At 40.8% G+C, this 21,480-nt stretch overlaps 1 protein-coding gene across 1 annotated transcript in view; it reads left to right on the top strand.

Annotated features, from left to right (window-relative positions):
- Positions 1-21,480, top strand: part of LOC117442372 (semaphorin-3F-like) — a 35,740-nt gene that overhangs the window by 5,578 nt on the left and 8,682 nt on the right. The window contains exons 3-10 of the mRNA XM_034078370.1: positions 13,808-13,968; positions 14,356-14,418; positions 14,524-14,643; positions 14,804-14,897; positions 15,423-15,542; positions 16,829-16,974; positions 18,081-18,195; positions 18,288-18,357. Coding sequence (XP_033934261.1) covers positions 13,808-13,968; positions 14,356-14,418; positions 14,524-14,643; positions 14,804-14,897; positions 15,423-15,542; positions 16,829-16,974; positions 18,081-18,195; positions 18,288-18,357 — 889 coding nt within the window. The remainder of the gene's footprint in view (positions 1-13,807; positions 13,969-14,355; positions 14,419-14,523; positions 14,644-14,803; positions 14,898-15,422; positions 15,543-16,828; positions 16,975-18,080; positions 18,196-18,287; positions 18,358-21,480) is intronic.

The raw sequence follows: 21,480 nt of genomic DNA, 5'->3' as shown, positions 1-21,480 counted from the left end.
GCTGAGGTTCAGGTGTATATCAGTATGTAGTGTCTCTACTTTAAAGAGTCCTCTCCTGTTGATGTTCAGGTGTATATCAGTATGTAGTGTCTCTACTTTAAAGAGTCCTCTCCTGCTGATGTGCAGGTGTATATCAGTATGTAGTGTCTCTACTTTAAAGAGTCCTCTCCTGCTGATGTTCAGGTGTATATCAGTATGTAGTGTCTCTACTTTAAAGAGTCCTCTCTTGCTGATGTTCAGGTGTATATCAGTATGTAGTGTCTCTACTTTAAAGAGTCCTCTCCTGCTGATGTTCAGGTGTATATGTATATCAGTATGTAGTGTCTCTACTTTAAAGAGTCCTCTCCTGCTGATGTTCAGGTGTATATCAGTATGTAGTGTCTCTACTTTAAAGAGTCCTCTCTTGCTGATGTTCAGGTGTATATCAGTATGTAGTGTCTCTACTTTAAAGAGTCCTCTCCTGCTGATGTTCAGGTGTATATCAGTATGTAGTGTCTCTACTTTAAAGAGTCCTCTCCTGCTGATGTTCAGGTGTATATCAGTATGTAGTGTCTCTACTTTAAAGAGTCCTCTCCTGCTGATGTTCAGGTGTATATCAGTATGTAGTGTCTCTACTTTAAAGAGTCCTCTCCTGCTGATGTTCAGGTGTATATCAGTATGTAGTGTCTCTATTTTAAGGAGTCCTCTCCTGTTGATGTTCAGGTGTTTATCAGTATGTAGTGCCTCTACTTTAAAGAGTCCTCTCCTGTTGATGTTCAGGTGTTTATCAGTATGGAGCGCCAGCCAATACAAGCGTTACACAGTGATGTCACTATGTTCCTGAAGTAAACAAAGGAGTGTTTGGGAGAGAAACAACACAGGGATTTTATCCTCTGCAGACCATTGACATGCACAAAAACCTGTATAACTACAGGAAGGTCGAAACCCGGAAAAGCAGTATAGGGCCTCTTTAAAGCAGGAAATGACCAAACTTACAATATCCAAGATGATATACTTTCTCAATAACGATAAAATATCAATATCATTTTTATATTTTTGACCAAATGTCTCAATATTGTGACGATATTGTCGGTGCTTTCCCTAAAACATGTGTTTGTTTTACCTGCTTACATTTCACAGTGTTTTTAAGCATGAAGACCGTGTGTAGGTCTTCCCAGTGTCCTCATCCTGTTAGAATTCAGTCTTAAATCAGAAACCAACATATTTCACTACGTTTTCTTCACAAAATTGAATGAAGTTGGCCCTGACAGATATAAGCAAACTGTATATTTGTATAAAACGTCATCTCCTGACTCTTGAGCAGCTTTGGCGACCTCCACGTTGGGAACCCGTGCCCTGAGTCCCTGTGCTCTCACACCCCTGGTAGCTTCCTCTCAATACATATGTAGAGAACGTACTTCCTGCCACATGTCAAAAAGTGCAGCGGTGAAAACAAAAGGTGGATATTACGTGTGGTTGGTTACTGGTTGTGCCCTTCGACAAAAGTTTCTGCCCACACCCTAAAACACACACACACACACACACACACACACACACACACACACACACACACACACACACACACACACAACACACACACACACACACACACACACACACACACACACACACACACACACACACACACACACACACACACACACACACACACACACACACACACACACACACACACACACACACACCCGTCATCTCTCCTGGGGTGTGCTGTCTGACACGATGACGCGAGAAGGAAACACCTGAAATGTGATCACTGGAGCCCGAATGATATTTAAGAGCTTTTGGCTGAATGCTGGTTTTTATCGGTGTTTGGGATTTCCCCGTGTCGTCCTCTCTGACGTTCAAGTTACAGCCTTTGATCCAAACAATGCTGCATGATTACTGTTATCTTTGCGGCACGGTGCACCTGCAGACATGCACACACCGCAGAGTACCTGCAGGTGTGAGTGTGACTTTATAGCATTTTTCTAAAGTGCTTTCATGTGGAGGCGAGTCAAATCCCCGGTCAGGTCTCGGCAGCGTCTTGTTCTGAGCCGATGCAGCGAGAAACATTTATGCTTTTCAGCGATGTCGACATCTGACGCAGATTAGAGGTGGGCTCATCATGAGATCTGTGGTTGGAGAGCCTGTTTTGAATTCTTGTCATCTGTGGAGGGCAGAAAACAGCTGTCTCCATGCTGCTCGTGGCGGCCATTTGTGAGAGAGTGATTGCAGGGTGCTTTTATATGACCTTTAACAGCTTTCGTGCAACAGCGATCACAAAGTAGCAGTCTGACCAATTACACAAGTCGGGTCTTGAACTTGATCACGTCCGTGCTTTCGTGGAGGATGCAGGAATTCACATCTGTAGAAATCTCTCCGTGACAAATTCATGTTCAGAGTAGCTGAGAGGTGTTACATTATCAGAGAGGAGAAGTACTCAGATCTTGTGCTTGAGTAAAGGTAGAAGTACTCAGATCTTGTGCTTGAGTAAAAGTGGAAGTACTCAGATCTTGTGCTTGAGTAAAAGTAGAAGTACTCAGGTCTTGTGCTTGGGTAAAAGTAGAAGTACTCAGATCTTGTGCTTGAGTAAAAGTGGAAGTACTCAGATCTTGTACTTGGGTAAAAGTAGAAGTACTCAGATCCTGTGCTTGGGTAAAAGTGGAAGTACTCAGATCCTGTGCTTGGGTAAAAGTGGAAGTACTCAGATATTGTGCTTGAGTAAAGGTAGAAGTACTCAGATCTTGTGCTTGAGTAAAGGTAGAAGTACTCAGATCTTGTGCTTGAGTAAAGGTAGAAGTACTCAGATCTTGTGCTTGAGTAAAAGTAGAAGTACTCAGATCTTGTACTTGAGTAAAAGTGGAAGTACTCCGATCTTGTACTTGAGTAAAAGTAGAAGTACTCAGATCTTGTTCTTGAGTAAAAGTAGAAGTACTCAGATCTTGTACTTGGGTAAAAGTAGAAGTACTCAGATCTTGTTCTTGAGTAAAAGGAGAAGTACTCAGATCTTGTACTTGGGTAAAAGTAGAAGTACTCAGATCTTGTACTTGAGTAAAAGTAGAAGTACTCAGATCTTGTACTTGAGTAAATGTAGAAGTACTCAGATCTTGTAGTTGAGTAAAAGTAGAAGTACTCAGATCTTGTACTTGAGTACTCAGATCTTGTACTTGAGTAAAAGTAGAAGTACTCAGATCTTGTAGTTGAGTAAAAGTAGAAGTACTCAGATCTTGTACTTGAGTAAAAGTAGAAGTACTCAGATCTTGTACTTGAGTAAAAGTAGAAGTACTCAGATCTTGTACTTGAGTAAAAGTAGAAGTACTCAGATCTTGTACTTGAGTAAAAGTAGAAGTACTCAGATCTTGTACTTGAGTAAAAGTAGAAGTACTCAGATCTTGTAGTTGAGTAAAAGTAGAAGTACTCAGATCTTGTACTAGAGTAAAAGTAGAAGTACTCAGATCTTGTACTTGAGTAAAAGTAGAAGTACCAGAGTGTAGGAATACTCTGGTGTGCATTCAAAATGTTGCTCAAGTGAAAGTAGAAAAGTATTCTCATCTAAATATAGTGAAAGTAGCGACAGTAAAAGTAGTCGTTGTGCAGATTGGTCCATTTCAGAATAATATATATATATGTTTTATAATGATTGATCATTAAAGTGTTCTCAAAGCTGGTGAAGGTGCAGCTAGTCTGAAGTACTTGGTAGACTGCAGGGTAGCTGGTGGATTTACTCCAGGTGGAACTAAAGTCTGATTCAACACTTGATTATATTTCACATCATTCATCCAGATCTGTGAAGTAACTAAAGGTATTAAATACATGTAGTGGAGTGAAAGTACACCATATACCTCTGAACTGTAGAGGAGTAGAAGTACAAAGTAGCATGGAAATACTCAAGTAAAGTAGTTACTTCCCTCCTCTGTATATTACAGTCATCAGCCTCCCCTCCCCCAAACAGGAGCTACGTTGGATTCACTTCCCGACTGTTTTCTGCCACTCGGAAGATTTATTGTTCATTGTTTGTGACACGGAGTCTCTTTGTTCCCCGAGGCGCCTGGAGGAGGACATGTGACTCTCCTCAGAGGCTCTGCAGAGGAGACGTTGTGTTTCCTCCTTGTGTCACTGCACAGGGGACGGAGGGGCTTCCATAGAGTTAGTCAGCATTGCTAGAGAGCAGCAGTGAGGCTGAAACCAGAGACACGCTCGCACACGCACTCTGAAGACATGAAGCCCAGGGCGGCAACATGTGGAAGATATATCTTCGGGACATTATTTTGACTGATGTTGCAATTGTAATTTCATTCTAGATGTTGGATGGGCGGATCATTTTCAACCATGATTCTCTTTATCTTTGAAATATGGTCTATGTGGGTGTGTTTAAGATGTTCTGAACAAAATAAATATGTTTTATAAAGGCTATAAAATACCGTTTGTGCGTCAGAGCTCCACAATACTTCTCTTAAAGTTGTTTTGACCACACATGTGTCCTTTAAAGAGGCCCTATTAAGCATTTCCCCCCTTTCCTGTCGTGTGTTTTAAATGTTTTAGTGCATGTAAATGGTCTGCAAAGGCTAAAATCCCCCCCGTGCCTGAAATGCCTCCATTAGACTCCTTTGTTTACTCTCAGGACATAGTGACATCACTACGTAACACTTGCACTCCTATTGGCGCTCCAACACATTGTACGTATTAGACTTAGGGGCGGGACATAAGCAGGTTGACCAATCACAACAGAGCCGGACAGCTAACCAATCAGAGCAGACTGGGCTCTGGTTTTATTCTTTTTAAATCTATTTCTAAGGAAAAATTCTGGCAAACTTGAAATGTAAAATGTTGCCTTTGCGTGATCCTTTGTTGATCAAATCCACAAATTGATAAGTCGTCAACATCGTGTTGTTGTTAGACGACGTCGAAGAAGTTTACTCCCGATTTTTTAAGTACATTTTTCATTTTAAATGACTTCAAAGAAACTTATCAGCACATCTCTGGTAAAAAAAAAATATATAAGTTGGTGGTGAAGTGGTGGACTCTTGGTGGGAGAAGAGAGTTTTACAGATCTTCTCGATAATGTAACTCATTGATTTGCCACAAAGACGAGACCCTCTTCAGTCCAGGGAAGACCATGAGGAAGAATGCCATTCATTCCCCTCGGTGCTGTCGTCAGTCCGCTCATACTTGAGATTGCCCTGCGACTAAACGGCCTCGGTGACGGTATGCAGAGAGGCTGTAACCCGAGAGCTTGTAGTAGCTCCATTCTTTCATCGTGTGTCCGTCCCCGTGTTTCCCCGCCGCTGTCAGAATGCTGTCAGGGGATAAGTGTTTCAGAAGCTTTGCCAGATGACGGCAGTACATTGTTTGCTATTTCTGGGGATAGGAGACATGTATAGGGGTGTGGCGCTTCCACTTTTAGCCGTGCAGTGGATCCACTCTGGCCCGGTGGAGCATGTTATCCTGTGTTTACCTCAGAACCGGACCTCTTCCCCCCCCAACAACAACAAAAACCACAGGCTCCATCCTCGTGTCGTCCGGAGATCCGATGGCGTGGTTTATTTTAGTTCGGCACCTTGACTGCATCCTGTTAACATTGACCTCAAAAAGGAAAAGATGGCAGGCGCTTTGATGTAAATAAAGATTGGGCTTCCTCCTGAATCCCTGTAAGCTTCTGACGCTCTGTGGGAACATGTGTCAGTGCGTAGCCGGCTGTCTCTAACATGCCTGACGGTGAGAGCACATCAGAACCACCATGCCCTCCGATACTGGGTTTAAACAGGGGTAAGATATACAGAGGGGGACTAGTCGAGTACAAATACTTCGTTACTGTACTTAAGTAAATGTTTCTGGTATCAGTACTTTAGTCCACTACTTTTTACTTTGACTTCTTACATTATGAACACAAATACCTGTACTTTCTACTTCTTACATTTAGAACACTAATACCTGAACTTTCTACTTCTTACATGTTGAACTCAAATACCTGTACTTTCTACTTCTCACATGTTGAACACAAACACCTGAACTTTCTACTTCTTACATGTTGAACCCAAATACCTGTACTTTCTACTTCTTACATGTTGAACTCAAATACCTGTACTTTCTACTTCTTACATGTTGAACCCAAATACCTGTACTTTCTACTTTCTACATGTTGAACTCAAATACCTGTACTTTCTACTACTTACATGTTGAACACAAATACCTGTACTTTCTACTTCTTACATGTTGAACTCAAATACCTGTACTTTCTACTTCTCTCATGTTGAACTCAAATACCTGTACTTTCTACTTCTCACATGTTGAACACAAACACCTGAACTTTCTACTTCTTACATGTTGAACCCAAATACCTGTACTTTCTACTTCTTACATGTTGAACCCAAATACCTGTACTTTCTACTTCTTACATGTTGAACCCAAATACCTGTACTTTCTACTTCTTACATGTTGAACTCAAATACCTGTACTTTCTACTTCTTACATGTTGAACCCAAATACCTGTACTTTCTACTTTCTACATGTTGAACTCAAATACCTGTACTTTCTACTTCTCTCATGTTGAACTCAAATACCTGTACTTTCTACTTCTTACATGTTGAACCCAAATACCTGTACTTTCTACTTCTTACATGTTGAACTCAAATACCTGTACTTTCTACTTCTCTCATGTTGAACTCAAATACCTGTACTTTCTACTTCTCACATGTTGAACTCAAATACCTGTACTTTCTACTTCTCACATGTTGAACCCAAATACCTGTACTTTCTACTTCTTACATGTTGAACACAAATACCTGTACTTTCTACTTCTTACATGTTGAACACAAATACCTGTACTTTCTACTTCTCACATGTTGAACTCAAATACCTGTACTTTCTACTTCTTACATGTTGAACCCAAATACCTGTACTTTATACTTCTCACATGTTGAACTCAAATACCTGTACTTTCTACTTCTTACCTGTTGAACTCAAATACCTGTACTTTCTACTTCTCACATGTTGAACACAAATACCTGTACTTTCTACTTCTTACATGTTGAACTCAAATACCTGTACTTTCTACTTCTTACATGTTGAATCCAAATACCTGTACTTTCTACTTCTTACATGTTGAACTCAAATACCTGTACTTTCTACTTCTTACATGTTGAACTCAAATACCTGTACTTTCTACTTCTTACATGTTGAACTCAAATACCTGTACTTTCTACTTCTTACATGTTGAACCCAAATACCTGTACTTTCTACTTCTCTCATTTCCCAAACAGCTGGTTCCTTTAGTCTGAATGTGTGTTTGGTGCGTGATCATTATTCTTTAGAGTCACTGCGTGCCTATTGATTGGAACACGATCCGTGTATCCATCACTTCCTGGTCTTCTCTAAAGAAGAGGGACCAATGGAAACGTTGTCATGTTGCCGTTGTTCAGCATGGAAACATTCATTAGCTAACAATGACATTATTGTTCTATTAATATAAAGGGAGGTCAGGTACTCTTTAAAACAGCTGCTAGCTATGGGTACTTTTTACTGAAGAACACTTCAAAGCCTCTTTACTTTTACTTGAGCAAAGAAGTTTAGTCAGTACTTCTACTTTAGAGTATTTTTAAACATGAGTATCTGTACTTCTACTTACATCTCTCACTGCAGTAATAGAAATAGTCACTCATAAATAAAAGCAGTGATAAAGCAGAGTCAGCATTGACATAATTTATTTTAATTACATGTACATACTAACATACTTTAACGTTTAAATATACAAAACTACAAGCGTTTAAATATAACTCTGTGTTCATAAATAGATGTTAAAAATATAGCCATAAATATGTATAATTAACTGTGGTTACAGTCTGTGAGTGCGTGTGTGAGTGCGTGCGTGCGTGCGTGTGTGTGTGTGTGTGTGTGTGTTCAGAGTTGTTGCAGTGGGTGCTGTGGCTGCGAGTAATAGGAGTAATGGAGCCATTAGAATAAAAGTGTTTCTCAGTCTGATAGTATGTGGTTTTATTGTCCTGAACCGTAATATAAATATCAAATCTACAGAATAAGTTAGAATATACTTTAATAGATCAACATAACAAATATAAAAACATAGAATCAGATCCATTTATTAATCCCACAAAGGGGAACTGTACAACGTTACAGCAAAGAGACAGCACTGATGGAGACAAAATAACACAATGTCAAAACAGTATTTTCAAATGTAGTGAAGTAAGGTTAGTTTATTTATATAGCACATGTTCAGACACAACAAAAAACAACATTGTTAATACACTAGGTGCAATAAGTGCAAGGATAAAACAAGTTAAAGTAAACAGTATTTAGTAAGTGAGCACACATGTTAAATAAAGGTAAGTATCGGCATTATAGAGCATTGAGTGAAACAAGTAATGCAGCTGCTGCAGAATGACTACATACTATATTACACAATATAAAGTATATCTTTCACAGTTTTATGTGACAGCATTGTTGTTACAGGTGTTGTGCAAAGCCAGTAGTAAAATGTAAACATAGTACATGTAGTGATCAACAGTGTTGGTATAGTGCGAGTTGCTGTGTGTGTGAGGGTCTATGAGGGGGAGAATACTTTATACATTATCAAAGTCTGCAGAGTAGTAACTCATCTCTTTGGACTCCACTTCGAGCGATAGGACTACAACTAATTACTAACAAAGCACTTATATACTAACAAAGCACTTATATACTAACAAAGCACTTATATACTAACAAAGGACTTATATACTAACAAAGCACTTATATACTAACAAAGGACTTATATACTAACAAAGCACTTATATACTAACAAAGCACTGGCTTATCTAAAGCCAGTTGAGTAGCACATGAAATGTTTTAAATGTTTGAAATGCACTTGTAAGTCGCTTTGGATAAAAGCGTCAGCTAAATGCAGCCGTAGAAGTTTTTAGAAGGCACTAAGATTAAATTCACTGTCAATGTACATAATGGCACATTTGACAGAGTATAGCATTTTAATATACAAACTACAAAAGCTTAAATATAACTTTGTGTTCATAAATAGATATTAAAAGTAAGATGCTTAAAAAAATAGCAACACATATTTGTGGTGTTTTCTGCGGTCGAAACAAGCTGTTAGTTTGTGATACAACCCGCCTCCCTACTTAATAGTAATGGCTCGCGAGGCAGTCCGCAACATAAAACAAAAATACACAACACGTAGGCACTAAACTGTGATCGTACATTTATTGCCACAATCATAAAACATTACACTGGAGGACAGGTAAAACAAACAAAAAGACGGAGGGGACTTGGGCCAACCACACCACGGGCCGTAGGATCCAGAGCCTTCCTCCGCTACCCACAATCCAACAGAACCTAACAGGAGAAATAAAGCCGCGAAAACCTAACTCTAACACGTCCTCCAGGAAACACAACAAAAAGGCAAAAGAGCTTTGACACAGCAGAGACATCCGGAGTAGTGATCGGCCTCCTCCTTCTCCTTCAGTCTCCTCTTTTATGCTCGGCTGATTGGCAACTGGGAACACCTGAGGAAGGCGGAGCCAGGTGTTCCTGCACAGCAGAGAGAACAAAGAGGACAACAAAAGGGGGGGAGTACGTAACAGTTTGTGATTTAAGTGTCTTTTCTTGAAACTCAAAGACACTTTACTTTACAGAGTGAAAACTCATAAAAACGTAATTTAAAAAACATACTTAAATATTAAAATGGCCATTAATTACATATTAAAAGCAGCCCTGAAGAGGTGAGCTTTTATATATAAATATTTAAAAAAAACTATAACATGTATATCTCTCGAGGTCGTCCTCAGACGAGCCCTCCGTCGTCGCTTCCAGTCATCCCGGTTCTCCAAACATCTGGCCAGTTCATTGGTGCTTTGTGCTCCTGCGTCGGTCTCGAGTACGTCCACGTATGTGTGTGCGGGACGTCCTCGTGACCGATGCCCGCGTGTTGGTTCCCACAGCACCAATTTGCCGGCTGGCAGCTCTTGATGCCTTTGGCGATGTCCTGCTAGTCTCATTCTCCTGGCTGCAATGTTCTCGCTCACCCTTGGTATTCCCTCGTACAGGATGTTGTTGGTTACATGCACACTCTTGCTGATGTTAAGTACTGCTCGCAACATTCTGGTGTAGCATCCGTCTAGAGACGTTTGCAGGGTTGGCTTCAGGGTCCAGCATTCACTGCCATGGAGGAGAACAGACTCTACCGTTGCATAGAAGAAGCTGAAGTTGATTTGACGGGGAGGTTGGAGTTCCATACACACAGCAGCTGCCCCCCCTTGCCCCCCCGTAGATCCGCCCCTGCATACACTGGTCATGCCGTTCAGGGCCCTCCATGCAAGTGCCTTCCTCACCTTAAGATCTTGCTCGGTTGAGTTGACCCATGAGCCCAGGTACTTGAAGTCCTTGACTTCTTTGAGCACAGTGCCTTCTGTTGTTGTCAGAGGTGGATGTTCCTGTAAGATGTTATAGGTGACAACCTTGGCACACTCTGACTCCACTCTGTTCAGGAGTTCCTGTGCTTGCTCCATTATATTATATTATTATATACTATAATAGACCAACTTACTACTTAAAAAATATATAAAGCTTTTAAAAAAGCACTACTTCTACATGCTACACCTATTAAAAAAAAACTGTTACTTGTACTGGATGTGTATTTTGTAGATTGTAATTTGTGTGATTTCAATTTTCATCTTTAAAATGTTATGCAAGCTTCCCCTCAAATAAAGGTTTTCTGATTCATGTTCAAAATAGAATACTATACACATTATCCAAGTGTTCACACAAGTAGAAGTGTTTTAATTAAATTCACCTGTTTCTTAATATGTTTATTATAGCAGCTTATAGTTTGAGTTTGGCGTCTAGGCTCGAGCCTCATCACTCCACAGATAGTGGTGATTAGATAACTATCCCCCGAGCGTACAGGTGGAGCTGGGGTGGAAGCTGGGGTGGAAGCTGGGGTGGAGGCTGGAGTGGAAGCTGGGGTGTAGCTGGGGTGGAAGCTGGGGTGGAAGCTGGGGTGGAAGCTGGGTGGAAGCTGGGGTGGAAGCTGGGTGGAAGCTGGGGTGGAAGCTGGGGTGGAAGCTGGGTGGAAGCTGGGGTGGAAGCTGGGGTGGAAGCTGGGTGGAAGCTGGGGTGGAGCTGGGGTGAATACAATAACAACACGAGGCAGAACTGTAAGGTCGACATAAAACAAAACACAGAGCACGTGGAGTCCTGAGAGGAACAAACATGAGAACAGAACACATCACGCACACCTCTGAAAACCCCCTCCCATTATCCCCTCTCTGCCTTTAACATGTTTCATCGCTGACTCGGATGAACTCACGGTCCCCTGAGCAACACTTCCGCTGCAGAATGTGTGCCACTTATTAAATATAACTCAACTTACAGCTTGTTAAGAAACATATTCGCTCTTAAGGTCTCAATATTTCATGCGTCCTGACCGGCTGATTGGGTTTAAGGCGCGACATGCCGGGTGGAGTTAGCGGGCCGCCGCGGCGTCCCTGAGGAAAACACGGCCAGTGCAACTCCGGTTATTCAGGAGGCAGGATGGTGTTCAGCCGAGCGCGGCCTGCTAGGACACGCCGCCGGAGGAAAACCTCTCTCTCTCTCTCTCTCTCTCTCTCTCTCTCTCTCTCTCTCTCTCTCTCTCTCTCTCTCTCTCTCTCTCTCTCTCTCGCTGTGTTCTCCTGAAAGCTATGATTGAACAATTTTCATCTGCTGCGACACAAATGGACTGCAGGTCATCTCGTGTCTATCAATTATTCCAAACAACATTTTTATTATTCCAGTATTATAGTTATATTCCATGGAATGCTCTCAACATCCCGATAGCAATGAATATCTGAAGTGCTTTGTGGAAGCTGTGGCGCTGTAAAAAGCACGACCAATCATCTGAGCCGGCTAAAGTAACTGGATGGCCTACCAGCCTGTCAGCCTTCCATCTGGGCACAAACTTATCTCGTGCCCTCATTGGTCATGTGCGCGTTCATGTGTGTTGGAGGAGGGGCTCTGTAAGGAAGGGGCAGATTTGTTGAGATGGGTCTGGCTGCAGACCGCAGCAAGGAGGCGTTTCCTATAGGGGCGTTTCCTAACTTTTTTTATCCAGCTGCTTTTATAAATCCTCGCAGAAGAAGTCATTGTTCTCCGGCTCTTCTTGCTGAGCCGGATCATTTGGCTCACCAAGAAGAGCCGGCTCTTTCGGCTCCCAAAGGGCTCTTCAGTTTACCACATATTATACCTTTTAATTAAATCAAATGTAGCGCTGTTTTGACTAATTATTTATATGTGTACACATATATCACTTAAATTATTCAAGACATCCTTTGTACTAAAGTATTCAAAAGTAAAAATTACATGTTTAATATAAATTATTTGCTGTGGCCAATTGTTTTCATTGCATTTACAGACCCGTATAACTCTCTGATACCACCCAATGCATGCATTGACTTGCTTGTAGAACCACGCTACACAAAACAGATGGCAACACCTATAAAAACTATTTTAAAAAAGGGGCTACTGTATCAACCTATATAAAGTATATAAATATAGTTTTTCTCCCTGCAGGAGAGGGGAGCGTGCTTTGAGATCAACTGCTAGGCTGCAGCGGGGAGAAGAGGGGGACAAAAAGAGATCTCCGTCCTCCGTGTTTTATTCTTATAGAAGTAAGAAGAGAAGTAACGGGGCAGAAACCCTCCTTTTTACGCAGCGGTCCAGACATAGACATCATAGCTACGGCGACACATATTCAGTTGCCAGTTACTTTTGGCATTAGGGCAGGGATATCTTTCAAGGTTTGACATAATGAATTGTGCTACTTTTAAAGCAAGCAACGATGTTTTCAAATCTGTAATCAAAAAGCTCCTCAAAAACACTATAGAAGCAGTTCCTGCCGTTGTTACGTTAGTTCAAACAGTAACAACGGACTACTTTTCTTAGCGGATGCATGTCAATTTAAATCAATACAAAAAACTATTTTTTAAATCAATAAAATCTTTTTCTAAATCCATAAAAGCATTTCAATTATTATTGGGAGTCATGTCGTTACTTTGTTGAGAATGTGGCCATGTGTAATAAGCGGGATAATGTCCACATTGCATAATGTGCCTTCATGCCGATCTAGATCCCTCCGCAAAAACAAAACAAAAAACGTCTCGTTCGCGGGCGAGAGCCGGCTCCCGTCGTTCACTATAGGAAACGCCCCTATAGGAAACGCCCCTATAGGAAACGCCCCTATAGGAAACGCCCCCTTGCTGCGGTCTGCAGACAGACTCTATTGGATTTGTTCCGGTTGTGTATTTTCAAATTCTAGCGCACTCGAGCTGGTTTCTCCAAAATGACCTCCCCCACCTTTAATGGATACAAATAATTTGTTTCTATTTTATTCGATCATATTCTTTGCCATTTGACTCCTCTTCTTATCTTCTTATATTGATTAGACATTTTTATTGTATTTAATTGTATTATTTATTGCACATTCTTACTTTACATTTCTGTTTTATTTATTTTTTATTTTATTTTATGATTTATGGGACATTTTATTGTAACTCTTTATGTTAATTTAAATTGTATTTGACACTTTAGATATATATATATATATATATATATGTGTGTACTATTTGTGTCTATCAGAATCAGAATATTTAATTCATGTCATTGAAAAGCGGTTTTGCGGAAAAAAATCGAATAGAACAAATATAATAACTGCAATATCAAACATGAATATAAGTACTGTTTATTTTCTTTGCATCTCAAGTCATGTCAGTGCTTTGTAACATGCTGCCATGCCCAAACTATTCCTGTTGGTCTTCCAAATGTCTTAAGATGTCCCTCCCTCCCCTCACAGAGCTGATGGACACCAGGGCGGCGCGGCCCTTCAGTTTCTCCTTCAACACCAGCGACTACCGCATCCTGCTGATGGACCAGGACCAGGGCCGGCTGTACCTGGGCAGCCGGGAGTACCTGGTGGCTCTGGACATGCACAACGTCAACAAGGAGCCGCTCATCGTGCGTACAAAACCCCCACCTGCTTTGATTCTTCTGTAATCCAGAGAGATATGTGGCCGTCAAGAGTTACTTCCACTTTTACTGGACTGGCATTGACGGTGCAGAATCATCCTGTAAGATTATATCGCTGCCCACTTATCTAAAGATCGTAATATAGGGTCCAGGTCTCAAAGTACCAATCCTTGCTCCGATTCTGGACTTGAACCCCGCCCTTCTCCAAAGCTAATCCCTACAGACTGAGCTAATCTAATCTAATGCTTACTTTCGTTGAATATAGAAGGAATCTACGAAGACAAAGTTAAATAAGCTCCCGAATGTGGATATGTTCTTGCCGATGTCTCGCTATAACTCTGTAAATGCAATGATCCTGTTTTTCCAAAAACTCAGATCCACTGGCCGGCGTCTGCGAAGAGAAAGGGAGAATGTCAGATGACGGGAAAGGGAAGACAGGTGGGATCACGTCTGTCACATCCTGTTCTTTCACACATCTCAGACTTCTGCTTTCAGGACGATACAATGTCTGGTATTCACCTCCGCTTTGTCCTCCTTGTGCAGGGTGAATGTGCCAACTTCGTGCGTATGATCGAGCCGTGGAACCGCACCCACCTGTACACCTGCGGCACGGGGGCGTACCAGCCCATCTGCACCTTCATCAACAGAGGCTGGAAGGCGGAGGTGAACATCACAGCTTCCCCTGAGTGGCTTTAAAGCAGGCGGGAGAGCGGTGTCCTGCTAAATATTTCAGCGCTACAAACTGGGACACTGATTAGTTTGTGATTTCCCCCGCGCTCCCATGTGACGTGTTTTCTTTTTCCATGCATGCTCTGCTCTGCAGGACTACCTGTTCCGGCTGGTGCCCGGGTACGTGGATTCAGGGAAGGGGAAATGCTCCTATGATCCGAAACAGGAGAACATCGCAGTTCTGATCAGTAAGACTTCATTGTATTTCATTTAGAAGAATAAGCCTCTTGTTTCTGTTTTGTTTTTGTGCTTTGCCAAAAGCCACTGTGTCAAGTGTCCTTCTTGGGTTGTCGTATGTAGTTGTCAAATATGGCGGACCATCTCGCACATGCGCACTGCAGAAAGGGCATGGCGGCAGATCGGGGTAGTGACAGGAGGGATGAAAGGATGAAGGTGTAGAAAGACGAATGGATGGATGAAGGGAAGTAGGGAGGAAGGGATGACGGGATATAGGGAGGGAATGTTGAAGGGATGTAGGGAGAAAAGGATGAATGTATGGTGGGTCAAGGGGTGTAGGGATGGGGGGGATAAAGGGTCAAAGAGAAGTAGACTTTTGGGTGAAATTGACTCGGGAATGCCAATGGATGAATGAAAGGGAAAGGAGGGGAGGGGTCGTACAGTCGGAGATAACGAGGCCGGAGTGGTTTTGTTTTCACTCAAAAGTGTCGACCAAATTAAATGCTCAAAATCTCCCCAATCTTCTCCCTGTGCAGACGGTAACCTGTACGCTGGCGTCCACATCGACTTCATGAGCACGGACGCTGCTCTGTTCAGGACGATGGGCGGCCGGACGGCCATCCGGACGGAGCAGTACGACTCCCGCTGGCTGAACGGTGAGTCAGGGAGTCAGTGAGGGTGAGGAGGTAAACCAGGGGGGTCCAAACTTTCACAATTACTCTAGGACAGTGCTTCTCAAAGTGTGGTCCGCGGACCACTGGTGGTCCGTGACCACCCCTTAGTGGTCCGTGAGTATATTGGTAACATTTCACATTTGAAATAAATAAATAAATAAAAGTTTTCCGCACTCTCGCGAGAATATCTCCACAATGGAGCGAGCTTAAGTTACACGGTTGATTGCATGATATAGCCCAGCGCAACACCTTCATCACACATGTTTACACCTGTTTGTACCATTTGCAGGCGATTTCTAATCTGTTCTAGAAAAACGATGTGTATTTGGATATTTTTGGAGTTAGGTGGTCCGCGAGTGTTTTTTTATTGGTTAAGTGGTCCTTGGTATTGAAAAGTTTGAGAAACACTGCTACCTTGGCCCATTTATCTAAAAGGTTTTGTTCCAACAAGACACAGAAAGGTGGGGAAATGCTGAAAGGGAGACAAGTGAATAGCATTTCTTTACAGAAAGATAACACCATAATGATAGTTACACAATTATTTTGCATATTACACGTTTTCTGAAGGATTACGCTTAGATATGCAAATGATATCTTGTTAAAATGGAGGATTTAAATGGAATCATCCCACATATGTACAGGACCGAGGGACACATGCAGAACAACATATACGAAGGGCTGGGCCACTCCCTAGAGGTATACTGCCTCATAAGTTCAGTTATGAGTTAGAAAAGTCAATCAAATGTAGGTCAATTATTCTCGATACTTGAAAATGCTGTAAGTAAAAAACAGCTCACAGCTCTCCAGAGGGTTTACTTTATCTTGTTAGCAGCTCATGGCTTAAAACAGAAGCTTCAGATTGATTATAATAAGAGGAAATATGAAGGGTAGATTTCAAGCTGGTTATGTAAATAAGTCATTGAGCTTTTTTATTATCAACTTAGATTTGTTAGAACATGTTTTCAACTTTAATCGACTGTATTTATTTGAAAAATTGTGCTTATTAACACATGAATACTACTGTGTGATATATTTGAAAATATATATTTAAGAAGTACAATATAAGACAAGCAGAAGTTAATTATACTTTAGTCATTATACCTTTTGAATTTGCTGAGGGCCGATTCAAAATGGTCCGCGGGCCGCATTTGGCCCCCGGGCCGTAGTTTGGACACCCCTGGTCTAAACGGTTCTGATTACAGGTTACCGCTCCTCTCACAGCCACTTGCCTGAATCCCTTCTGAGCCCGCCTTGTGTTTGCTCCTCAGAGCCCGTGTTTGTTCAGATCCAGAAGATCCCTGACAGTGCAGAAAGAAACGACGACAAGCTCTACTTCTTCTTCCGCGAGAAGAGTCTAGACTCCAGCGGGGGGGCGAGCCCCAGCGTCCTGGCCCGAGTGGGGAGAGTGTGTCTGGTGAGCAAAACGATATATGTTGTGAACATATATGAAGCCTTTAATACCTACATCTGTCTGTGTTTTGAGTTTTATGATAACCCCTTAGTGTGGTTAGTGTTTACGTGAATTACAATTTATTTTCAGTTTATTCGTATAATATATATTGTTTTAATATATTTAAATATTTTACTTTTTTATTTTTTATCAAATCCTCCTCTATTATTTATATGAATTTTAATTTATTTTCAAATCTTTATCATAATATTATGTTGGGCTGTTTTTGTAATTAAAGAAAATCATACATAAATTAAAGAAAAATACATTAAAATAATTTATTTTTAAATGTTTCACAGATTACATTTTTTTATCAAACTCCCCTTAATATTATACATAATTATATACATATTTATTTATTTTGAATGTATTGGTATATTCATATTTAAGGTTGTGTCTTTTTTAGTTTGTATTAATTTATTTATTTTCTTCATGCAAAAAAAAACTATATAAATAAATAAAAAAACATTAAAAAATAGTATTTATGTTTTTACTATAATCTCCTTTATTATCAATATTATGACACAGAATTTTGCCTTGAATCTCCTCCGATTCAAGGCATCCATTTTGGTTTATTTATCCTATATGTAAAACGTTTTTTCCATACATTAATGGACATCATAAGTCAATACATATGCAGCCTTGTGATGAATCGTTCTTATTGATCCGTGATCTAATCTCCCTTCCTGTCCAGAATGATGAAGGATATTTAGGGCTGTGTCTTTTTTCTTTTTACTTTTATGTAGGCTATGTACACCAAGTCAAATTCCTTTTACGTGTCAACCTACCTGATAGATAGATGCATAGATAGGTAGGTAGATAGGTAGGTAGATAGGTAGGTAGGTAGGTACTTTATTGATCCCAATTTGGGAAATGTTTGCGTTGCAGCAGCATAAAAAAACAAGGCAATGTACATTAGAGAAATGAAGACACTAGAAATAAACAGTCCAAAATATTAATGAAATAGAAATAAAATAGCATTAAAAAGTTTAAAAGTTAAAATATATATATATATTTTGCGACCTTTTGATGAATCTTATTGATCCGTGATGTAACCCCTTCCCCTGCAGAACGATGAGGGGGGGCAGAAGTCTCTGGTGAACCGCTGGACCACCTTCCTGAAGGCTCGTCTCATCTGCTCCGTGATCGGAGACGACGGAGTGGAGACCAGATTCGACGAACTACGTGAGGCCCAGATAAAATAAACTTTAAACTGAATGCATTATTTAAATCCCAGCTGCTTTTAAACCGGTTATTGTTCTCGCATCCTCCTCCAGGCGACGTGTTTATTCAGCCCTCACAGGACGAGAGGAACCCCATGGTGTACGCTCTCTTCACCACAGCGGGGTGAGGCTTTCTGATGTTTAATTGTGGGGGATTTTCATACTGGGATATCGCTTCATAATAATATTTAGGGTTCGAAGCTGTACTTTCTTTCTGCCAGGATTGAACATTAATCTCCCCTCTCTCCGGCAGTAATAGTTTTGTTTGTGGAGTATAATAATTCTCATGTTTCATTTAATTATTATTTTTATTTGTTTGTATTATTGTTATAAATCAAATCAAATCAAAACTCAAATAAAAAAACTCAAATTCCACAAAACAAACAGATACATATCAATAATGCGTTAATTAAAAATGAAGAAAGTGCTATCAGTCAAAGCCAACTTTATTGTCAAACTTCCAGTGTGTGTGTACAGACAGAGAGATCGAAATACCGTTTCTCACAATCCAGAATACAAAATACAAATATATATAAAATATGTATATCCTAGTTCAATCAGGAGAGACTTCATTTTGTTTAAAGAACATTTATTGACACCTGCCAAATGATAAATGTTAAGTCTTTGACGATTAGACCTCGATCCTGAAATGGTATATCTAAAGGGGGAAATGCAGCCGTGAGCATATAGGGACCCCCCCCCCCCCCCCCATGTGATGAGGTCTTTGGATTAGCTCTCCTGGCACTGGACGTGTTGAAAGGAGGCGGATGGGGAGGAGGCGGGTGGCAGCATGAACGCCTGAAATCACAGCTGACTGCAGGGGAGAGGAGAACCATTTTAAAGTTTGGCTGCCGCTCGCTGATTGGCTGCTGGAGATTGAGGTGAAATGTAAGAAAAGAACGCCCTGATGAGCTGATTATAAGCAGCTGCGGAGTGAACGTATCCCAGTCTTCCTGAAAGAACTTGTGCTGAGCTTCATATTCACAATCAACACACACATTCATCCATATGCTCACATTAAGACATACATAAAAAGCACAACAATCAATATACAAAATGCTATCTTTCCATAGCTACTTTGTTTTAAAGCTAAAATGAAACTACACAAGTTTAGGAATGTGTTTGGGAGGAAGGTTTATTATCGCTCCGAAGAAAGCCTTAATTTAGTTGAGGGAGAATCGTGGTCACAGGGGTCCCTCGACCTCTCACCTCTATACATCTGAATGGAAATGGGTTCTATAGACACCCCTGACTCCCCTTCACAGACCTGCCCACTTTATGCTAATCACAAGCAGTTTGGGGTAAAAAACACGCAGTTCTTTGAATGTTATGTTCACCTAGTCTAAGGATGGTGTGTGTGAATGTGTCTGCACACAGAGGTCCCCAAACAGTGTTGGAGTTGCTTCAATTGGGCATCATTGAAATGCCGAGTCTCTTGTGGATTTAATGAGCTCCGTAGTGTCCCTCTGTGAGGATGCTAGTTCTCATAGCAGCCCTTTTATTGCCGCGAGGCCATGTTTTCAAAGCGGATTTCCGTGTACACAATTAGCTTTAGGAAACTTTACAAACAGAGACGAGGGATTCAGAAGACGTTTGGTTTCATAGGTATGTTGATGTCAAAGAGGCTTCTGAGCAGTTTCCAGGACACAAGTACTCGCCATGTACTTGCTGACTAATCTAATTCTCGCAGACATCTCCAAATGTCAAAACAAATTGAAAACAAATGACAGAATTACTTTTCTTTGTTCCAGACTTTTTTGATTGGGTTTTCAGACAATACCAGACAACAGTCGCGTACAGAGAATCACATTGGGCTTTAGGCAATACACAAGCAGGTGAGAAATACAAGATTAGAGAAGGAGAGTAAACAGAGCGCCTGTCTGGGAAAACAAAACAAAAAAGGCCACGAGCAAACACGATAGGTCACCTCTGACAGTTTAGAAATGATCTTGACACGTGGCGGTTGTAAATGAGTGCTCACATCTCCTCGTGCATATACTGAGTGCATAGCAGTAACACACCAATTAAGTCATTCCAGCAAATTAGGCATGTCTATCATTTTATCAGTATATGCAAAACATGGTCCCCATGTCTTCTTAACACTAGAACCGCCAGAGGTCGCTGTATACCTAAAACCGCCAACGGGTAAAATGTACCCGTTATTGATTTTCAAGGTACAATGTTATATTATTTATCATACAGAACAGTGAGTTTTGATCGCACAGGGATGAAACTTATACCAATAGAATCTGTATCGTTTGTGCAGATAGCATGAAGTATAACATATCGCTAAGAGTGCTGATTTAAATGCTTGGTGTTAGACACAAATCTCTCTATCTATCTATCGATCTATCTGTAATGTTCTGTTCTATGGACATAATTGTCTACATAAACAGACGACGCAGACTACTTCTCTCATTCCGAGTGTCCATCTTTATTCAACTGAAACGTAACCTGCACACATGCATTACGTCCTCAACGTGAGCTCAGTCATCCAAGATCTTGTATTCTCCAAGATGTTACACTATCTATAACTATATATCTGTCTCTCTCTCTCTCTCTCTCTCTCTCTCTCTCTCTATCCATCTATCAATATATCTATCTATCTATATATCTCTCTCTCAATCTATCTCTCAATCTATAAGAAACCGCAGTAGACAAAAGGCGTTGCTATCGCAACACGTCATGTTTACGCTGCATTTTCTATGAGGTAAATATTACCCGCTGGCGGATATAGGTATAAATGGCATTTTTTTTGGCGATTTTTTCAATCTGACTTCATATTGACAATTGTTAACAACAGAGGGTGCTACATAACACACTTTCAGGAAAACGGACTGGGAGACTTTAATATGTTATTGAAAAAAAGTTACATACAATCAAAAAACAGCTGCGGGTAAAATGTACCCGTTGGCGGTTCTAGTGTTAAAACTGGCAGACGACCCTCTCAGCGTACATCTAATTTTTTCCATATTACCAAAGACAAATATATCTCTAATCCAGTCCTGGTGGGCAGGTGAAGCTGACAGGATTACTTTTCTCATGGGGTTTGTGAAGATGTCTTAAAATGGTCATTTGGAGTGATTTTTGACCACTTTTAACAATTCTCAAGATGTTCTTATTTTGTAATTTGGCACTAAATCCGCTAAACGAATCAGATCATATCTACTCTTTCAGTAAAAGAGGAAACAACAGAATTCCAAATATTTAATAGTTGAATATTTGAAAACTCAATGTGCATGTTTAA

The sequence above is a fragment of the Pseudochaenichthys georgianus genome, unplaced genomic scaffold (genome assembly GCF_902827115.2).
Source record: "Pseudochaenichthys georgianus unplaced genomic scaffold, fPseGeo1.2 scaffold_418_arrow_ctg1, whole genome shotgun sequence".
Taxonomy (NCBI): Eukaryota; Metazoa; Chordata; class Actinopteri; order Perciformes; family Channichthyidae; genus Pseudochaenichthys; species Pseudochaenichthys georgianus.
Note: the sequence above shows the minus strand (reverse complement) of the source record. Positions and strands in the feature narration are given on the sequence as shown.